General features: G+C 54.7%; 1 protein-coding gene across 2 annotated transcripts; it reads left to right on the forward strand.

Annotated features, from left to right (window-relative positions):
• Positions 1-1476: 1476 nt before the first annotated feature.
• RGS16 (regulator of G protein signaling 16) lies at positions 1477-7638 on the forward strand. 2 transcript variants are annotated; one of them, XM_012735661.2, is made up of 5 exons: positions 1477-1650; positions 2489-2599; positions 3522-3586; positions 3867-4033; positions 5781-7638. In XM_012735661.2, exons 1-5 carry the CDS (start codon positions 1607-1609, stop codon positions 6000-6002), a joined length of 609 nt encoding a protein of 202 aa, XP_012591115.2. In that variant the 5' UTR covers positions 1477-1606; the 3' UTR covers positions 6003-7638. The 2 variants fall into 2 exon arrangements, with proteins under 2 accessions (XP_012591115.2, XP_012591124.2); XM_012735670.2 differs by having other exon boundaries at positions 3525-3586.
• The last annotated feature ends 649 nt before the right edge of the window (positions 7639-8287 follow it).

Raw genomic sequence — 8287 nt, forward strand, 5'->3', positions numbered from 1 at the left:
CATGTCATCGCGGATGCTGTAGCATGCCCTGCAGATCCCCTCTTTGGGACTGCGGCTGTCATCTCCCAGCGTGTTGTCTGCTATAGGCTCTCTCCAGGAGTCACTCTTGACAAAGGGAGCTGCCCGGCTTAAGGTTAGGCCATCTTTTGGGGGCAGCTGCTTCAGCACTAAGGCCGGTCTCCATGCTTCAAAGGGAGGCGGCTCTGAAAGGCCAGCTGTGCCCCAGAGCATCCATCCTCTGGGGCCGGCTGGGTCTCTGTTGAAATGGCACAGCCTTCAGCTCCTCCCTGTGCCCAAGCCTGATTGCTTTCCCTCCCTCTCAGTTCCAAGAACTCTCCCTGCATGCAAGTCTCTGCCTCAGAGTCTGTTTCCTGGGGAACTTAAACTGAGCATTTACTTACTTAATCCTCACAACGACATTATGAAAAAAGTGAATCAGTGTTCTCTTCCTAGAGACCAGGAAATTGAGGCATGGAAAGGGTAAGAGGTTTGCCACGGTCTCCCATCAGTAACTGGCAGAGCCATGACTTCAAACCTGAGAATCTAGCTCCAGACCCTGTGCTCTTAACCTCACATGCACCTCTTATTAGCAGTCCCAGGGGGTGCTGGGGGAGCCTCTGTGGGAAGGTGAGGAGGGAGGCAGAGTATTTATAACCTTCATCTCAGAGCTGGCGACCTTGAGCTAGCACCTGCTTAAACCCAGGATCATTCGCCAGCTACAGAGATGGAGGGATTCTAACTTTTTTTTTTTTTTTGGCGGTGGAAAAAAAGCATGGTATATTGATATTTGAATTCTGGCACCAACACTTACTGATTGGATATATTTAAGCAATTGATTTACCTGAGGCTTAGGTTATGCACCCGGCACACAATAGGTGCTCAATAAAATCGTCACCTTCTCCCCATGTCTGCTATTTCCAGCTCTGATCTTGTGCAAGTCTCTTCAGCTTTCTGATTCTCAGTTTCCCTCAACTATAAAATGATGAAGAGGATGCTGAAGAGCTTACTCAGCCCTGTGTACACCGGGGTAGGAGCACCGTAAACGGCGGTAGTTGTCAGTAATCATGACGCCGTTTCGCCGAGTTGCACCCTGTGCTCCTGTCCTTCGCCACCCACCAGGCTCAGATTTCCCTGTGACTGACACCCCGTGAGCCTCCCAGGCCCACCGCCCCCGCGCAAACCCTCCTGACACCGCTGTGTCGGTTTCCTGCTTTTGCTCGAGGTCGGCGGGGATTTTTTCCTACTAAACTGGGTGTGCACGTCCTGTCTCGGAGCCACTTCTCTGTCGCTTCTGCGTCCCCAGGCCGGCGGCGGCGCGGGGGAGGGGGCAGCCCCGCGGGGCTCGGGCCCCAGCCGGGAGCGTCTCGCCCCGCCCCGTCGGGCTCCGGGCCCCGCCTCCGCCCTCCGATTGGTCAGCGGCGACGGCCCGCCCCGCCCCCTCCGAGGGGATAAAAGCCGCCGCAGCGCCGGCTCGGCGCGTGCAGCCTTGCAAACCGTGTCGCGGTCTCCGAGCTCCCCGCCTGCTGCCGCTCCTCGCTTCCTAGCGCTCAGCCCACCGGAGCCCGCCACCATCCTCCCCACGACGTGCTGCCCGGCGCCCGCAGCCATGTGCCGCACGCTGGCCGCCTTCCCCACCACCTGCCTGGAGAGGTAAGAGCAGCTTGTCCCGCTGCCCGGAGAAAGAGTCCAAGTCCCACCAACTCTTAGACAGTGCGGCTGGCGGTTTGGGAGCCAGAGTGGGCAGGGGGATGGGGCGCTAGAGACTTGAGTGGAGAAGTAAGAGGCCAACTGGGTGCCCCGTGCTCAGATACCTGGGGCAAAGAGAAGGGAAGCAGGGGGCCGGCTTCTTGCTGCTGTCCCCATCCTCTGACAAACTGACGTCTTTCTCAGTGACCTGCTGAAGACCTGGCCGCAGGAAGACCAGGTTGGCATCTCCAGGCAGAACTGAGTGTGTCTGTTTCTTAAGCACTCGGCTTTCATTCCACAGCCCAGAGCTTGGAGCATGGCCTCTTCTGCCCCTGGGAAGGCAGGGAGATGTTTTTTTGGGGTCCCACTGGTGAGGGTGTACCCACTTCCCAAGGGGAACAGCTTCCAGTCCTTACTGGAGCTGGTGGCTGGGGATGAGAAGGTAAAAATGAAGCAGGACTCAGTTTCCACACAGTTCCAGAAATACTCCTGACAAGGCTAGAGGATGATGGTCTGCCCTCTGCTAATTCAACAGGCACAAAGACACACCTGTGTGACTTAAGTAGGAAAACGCCTATCTACGTAGTGCCGAAAACTCAGGAAGTGTAAGATCTACCAAGGCACAGCTCAAAAATTGCTTTTGTTGCTTGGGGGTTGATGATACTAGTGAGAGAAGCAGGGTTTGGGCCTTGGGAAGTTGGGGTGGTCCCAGCCAGAGCTCTCCTGGGACCCCATAGACTTCTGCACACTGGCACTGCTGAGTAAACAGAGAGTCCCTTCATGCTCATGATTTGTCTTTCAGAGCCAAAGAGTTCAAGACACGCCTGGGCATCTTTCTCCACAAATCAGAGGTGGGCTCTGATACTGGGAGTGTTGGCAAGTTGGAGTGGGGCAGCAAACACAGCAAAGCCGGGTAAGTTCTGCCGACCAGCCCAGGGCTTCTAAAGGGGAGTGAGCCAGATCTAGGAAAGGAGTCATGAGAAGGAAAATACAAGGAGAAAATAAAGCATGCTAGGCGGACCTTGGCGACCCCTTCCTGGAGGTTTTAGTGGGACGAGTTGCCGGTCTGCTGTGGCTGCTTGGTTCATGGGTGAGTGGGTAGGTGGCTCCAGGGCTCTAAGTTCACCAGCAGATGATGGCACACAGGACATGAACGTCTAGTTACCAGAGTCCCATCTGGAGATGTCATTGCAAAGGCATCCAGGGGTAGGACAGGGTCCAAGATTTGAAGTTTTATTAATGACTCCACTTCCATTAGCATACCCCCTGCCTAGAAGCCCTTTCATATTGAGCACAAAGGGGGGCCAGGCTCTGGGCTTATGGGTAGGTATAATATCTATTTATGAGGCTCTTATTTCCTTAGGGAGGTATACAGAACAAAGTTCTGAGAGTCAAAGGAATAGAAGCAATTTTTGGACAGAGAAGAGACAGCTTTAGAGATATTGACTGAGCACTAAAGGGTCCTAGGCTTCAGTTTCTGGTTGCGGAATTGTCTTCTAGAACTACGGTCTCCAACCCTTGGGCCACGGCTGCACATCACCACCTGTGCTCCGCACCCCCCCCCCACCCCACAGTCCATGGAAAAATTGTCTTCCATGAAACTGGTCCCTGATGCCAAAAAGCTTGGGGACCACTGTTCTAGAAAACACCACTGCTGACTCTAACCCCAACGAAGAGTTTGAGGAGTCAGCTTCAGAAATCACCAAGCAAGCCTTTGTGTGAATTACGCAGCTTCAGGGTTCTGGCTAGGATTCGTGCTATGCTTTGGTTTGTTGATTTTTTTTTTTAATTGTAAAATCTTGGCTTACTCTTTTTCTTTCTTCTTCTTTTTTTAGTAGAAATTTTTCAGAAGATGTGCTGGGGTGGAAAGAGTCGTTCGACCTGCTGCTGAGCAGTAAAAGTGAGTAGGAGCCTGTTGTGTCTGTCTGTGGGTGGCACGTGTGTACTCATGTGCTTTGCAGCCAGCCAGGGATGCTGAAAGCATGAGCAAATAATAGTATAGTGGTAACAATAATGATCCCCTGCTGTGCCAGCCTCTATTAGAATACAAAGGCCGGTCCTCGTGCAAGAAAATGATGTTCTAAAAATACAGCCATTAACTGCAATAGCTGTCCTTTCTTCTGTTATTCCCTGCTGTCCCCGAGTCTGACCTGTTTCCTCCCCTCTCTCCACCACTGCAGATGGGGTGGCTGCCTTCCACGCTTTCCTGAAGACAGAGTTCAGCGAGGAGAACCTGGAGTTCTGGCTGGCCTGTGAGGAGTTCAAGAAGATCCGATCGGCCACCAAGCTGGCCTCCAGGGCTCAGCGGATCTTTGAGGAGTTCATTTGCAGCGAAGCCCCTAAAGAGGTGAGAGCCCAGTATGTTCCAGGAGTCTTCCAGACCCTGCCTGCTCCTTCCCCGCTGAGAGTCAGGAACAATGGGGAGTGAACAGGGAAGGACCGGGTTGGAAGTAGAGTGGCATTATTTGGCACAGGGGCTAGCGGGCTTCTGTGGCCAGAGACTAGGAAGGCCAGGCTCTGTGCCACTCCTGGGTTCTGTTACCCTCAGACTTACTACGGGGCGAGAGATAGGTTGACAGGATTGGGGGCTTCTGTCCATACCCACCTTTGTAAAGCTTTTTAGAAGTTCAGCCCACTTGCCAGCTGGGTAGACAAGGTCATCATGGGGATGTTATGTAACCTGGCTGGGTCCCCTGGCTTACCTGCTGCAGGCCTGCAGGTCTGTGTCCGGGAACGCTTTAGCAAGTCAGCTTTTCCTCCCGCTGCCTCCGCACGCCAGCGGCATTTGATAAGCACGGCGCCACCTGGTGGAGAGAGGAAAGTAATGACTTGCTTTTGTACTTTTGTATTTTGTTTCCTGACCATTGTTATTTATTCCACCTTATTCCATAAAAATATATCGAGCACCAGTTACGTTCAAGGCACAGTTATAGTCCCTCGGGATATAGCAGTGAACAAAACAAAGTCCCTGCCCTAATGGAACTTGTATACTCTAACGGGAGAAGATGCCCATAGCCCATTAAACAAATGCATGCCTGGTGATGCTCTGATCAAAATAAAGCAGGAAATGAGAGATAAGGAGTACCAGAGGTGTGGCTGGGGAGGAGACGAGGTCTTCCCATTTTATAAAGAGAAGTCAGGAGTGGGCTATTGGATACAGTGACATGGAGCAGAGATATGAAAGAATTAAGGAGGGAAGAACATTCTAACACAGGAAATAGCAAGTGCAAAGGCCAGAGCATGCTGTCATAGTCAAAGGACAGCAAGTGGGCCCCTGTGGAACAGAGTGAGAGCAGGAGGTGAGGTCAGACAGATGACAGAAGGCCAGGTGTGGGCCCAGCATGCACATTGGCTTCTCCTCTGAGAAGACAATAGAGGTGCTACCTATTTTGTTTTGTTTTTTGGGGGGAGCGAGGGGACAGAGTCTCGCTCTGTTGCCCCAGCTAACGTGCAGTAGTGTCATCACAGCATCATAGCTCACAGCAATCCCAAACTCTCCTGGGCTCCAGTGATTCTCCCGCCTCAGCCTCCCGAGTAGCTGGGACTATAGGAACAAACAAGCATGCCTGGCTAATTTTTTTTTTGTAGAGATGGGGTGTTGCTCTTGCTCAGGCTGGTCTCGAACTCCTGAGCTCAAGCGATCCTGCCACCTCGGCCTCCCAGGATGCTAGGATTACAGGCGTGAGCCACTGTGCCTGGCCCTGACTTGGGTTTTAAAGGCGCGCTCTAGCTACTGGGTGGAGAACAGACCACAGGTCATAGAAGTAGCAGAGAGACCAGTTAGGAGGCGGTGGCACAAATCCAGGAGAGAGATGCTGGTGCCTTGCACCAGCATTGCTATGGAAGGGGCGAAAAGTCAGAGGTGAAAACATTCTTAATACATGCTCATGCTAATTCTCAGAGAGTGGAGGACAGACATTGGATGAGATTGGGGACAGGCCCAGATTGGAAAAGCTAGTTACTGATGGACTCAGGACACCCCAGGTTCTTGATGCCCCCCCCTCACCTGCCAGCCTGCCCTCCCTTATCCACCACCAACCCCCCACCCCACTCACCTTCCTCCCCCTCACCGTGTGCTCGCTCTCTGCCCACAGGTGAACATAGACCATGAGACCCGGGAGCTGACGAGGAGCAACCTGCAGGCTGCCACAGCCGCGTGCTTCGACGTGGCTCAGGGGAAAACACGCACCCTAATGGAGAAGGACTCCTACCCACGCTTCCTGAAGTCCCCTGCGTACCGGGACCTGGCTGCCCAAGCCTCGGCTGCCCCCGCCTCGCTGTCTGGCAGCAGCCTGGCTGAGCCCTCACACACCTGAGCCTCCGTGCGTGAGGAGGCCAGCGAGAAGAGAGGTCGAGTCACCCTTCCCTGAGGGGCCGCCCCCGTGTGGGAGGCAGGCTCCGCAAAGCACGTGCAAGAGGACAGTGCAGGACGATGCCGCCCCAGCAGCCTGTTTGGAAAGCACCAGCCTCCCTTCAGATACCGTGGGACCCGACGCCATGTGCCCGAGGAGGAGGTCCCCCGCTCCCGGGCTCTGTGGATTAGGGCTGACGGCAGGGGTGAGGGGCTCTCCAGGGAAAACAATGGGGTGCAGGAGTTAGCGCGTGTCCTCTCCGGGGAAGGAAATGTTCCAGGGTGGCTTAGGAAACATGCGGATAAAGGGAAACTTGGAGAGGGGGAAGACCCACCCAGATCAGCCGTTTGACCTGTTGATCAGTTGTCACATCCTGTTTTCCTAATTCCCAGACAGTCTGGGCAGGGAAGGGATGAGGGTGGGGAGCCTTTCCCCTCTGCCCTCCTCCCCTGCTTCAGGGCTGCCCCAGCATCCCTTAGCCTGTACCTCTTACCACCCTGTGTGTCCAGCTTTGCAATCTTGTCCAGGCCAGCAAGCCCATGGGACTCTTGCCCCAGATGAGATTGTCATAGCTCAGACACCAGCCCGTGTGCGGAGAGCCCTTGAGAGGGGCCATCGTGCTCGTGTGAGATTGCCGCTCCTGGTGCCCTCCCGCAGGTGGCCCTGACCCTGCGTTTGCAGCGGGGTCTGCCTGCAAGCAGGCCCACCCAGGGGCTCCTGCTGGGTGTGGCCTGTCTGGGCTCTGCGCTGTCCTTGAACGTGGGGCCTGTGAGCAGCCGGGGGTGGGGGCAGGGAGGCCCTCGGAGCAGCTGTCCAGCTCTGGAGCCCAGCAGCGAGGAACGAGGGAGAAAAGAATCGTAGGAAACTGATCTCTCAGCAGTTCCTGAAAGTCCTACTGAAATTGAGCCAGTATTTTTTGTGGGTGTGAGAACAGGGAAAAAGAGGTGCCCCAGGATGGAAGGGGAGCCCGTGTTCCTTTCCTGCAGACAGGAGCTGCACCGCCGGGGTGTTGGCAGAGATGGGGCAGGGACCACGGTGGCCCTGGGACAGACTGGAGAAGCTGGGAGTGAAGCTGGGGGAGAGGCTGCTGGGAGGGGCGGGACGGGGGAGTCAGAACCTGCCTGTCACCTCGGGGCATCACCAGCTGCGTCCCAGGGAGCGACCCACAGCTGGGGAGGTGAATGGCCCGGGCCAGCCCCTCACGGCGGCCCATGTCGTCAACACTGTTCTCTGCACTGTGTGCTCCTCCGGGAGAAAACTATTTAAGTATATTGTATTGTTTTGTGCTGATTGTCACGACATATTATTTTTGTTATTGTTGGCGGTGCTGTTGCTGTTATTTATTATTGCGAGTCCGGTTTGCCTCCGTGGAGAAGCACGGCAGGCGCTGCAGCCCGGCTGTCCCTGTCTCCACCAGACTCTACCTCTGAACGCCCGGGACCTCTCAGAGCCTGTCAGGGACTCCTCACTGTTCAAATATTTATTTATTGTTGACAAATGGAGCTGGTTTCCTAGATATGGATGGTGTATGCAGTCACCCTTTCCCTGTTTCAGCATGTTATATTCTTGTAAAATAAAATAAAAAAAGCCTCAAAGAGGACATCCTGTCTCCAAGGGCTGTGTGGTCGGGGGAGGAGGGCAGAGGGAAGTGCTAGGGACAGACTGGGGAGGGGCCCCAGCTCCGGGAATTCCACAGGACAAGGGGGGCAGCTTCAGGGCGGAGGCCGTGCACAGGGGAAAGGAGGGAAGGGGACGGGTTCTCACTGTGGCCGCGTGATGGTGACTTCCCTTAGCTGGCGGCAGCCCAGCTGGGGCCTGGCCTGGGCTCAGCCCACTGTCACTTCAGCGCCCGTCATCCTTTGTCCACCTGGCCGGGACTCGCACGAGGCATCTGTCTGTCTGCAACAGGGAACAGCTTCGTGCCTCTTGGTCAAGTAGCCGGACATGATCGGTTAGGGGGTGACTTCTGTGGCATTTTCACTTTTGTCTGTTTTCAATTTGCATTAGTACTCTTTTATAATTTCATTTAAATCCAAGAAATTATCCTTTTATGATTTTGGAGAGGGCTCTGGGATGAGGTGCACGAAGCCGCTGTGTACAGCAGGTGGCTCCATTCCACGGGCTGAGGGGAGAGGCTGAGCTGTGCTCGAAGGCGCTGGGGATAGCTTTGCAAGCATCAGAATCTGTTCTTCCCCCGCCAATTGCCTGTTGGTTCTCCTTTCTCATCCTACCAATCCCTCTCATTTTCC

The sequence above is a fragment of the Microcebus murinus genome, chromosome 23 (genome assembly GCF_040939455.1).
Source record: "Microcebus murinus isolate Inina chromosome 23, M.murinus_Inina_mat1.0, whole genome shotgun sequence".
In the NCBI taxonomy this organism is placed as follows: domain Eukaryota; kingdom Metazoa; phylum Chordata; class Mammalia; order Primates; family Cheirogaleidae; genus Microcebus; species Microcebus murinus.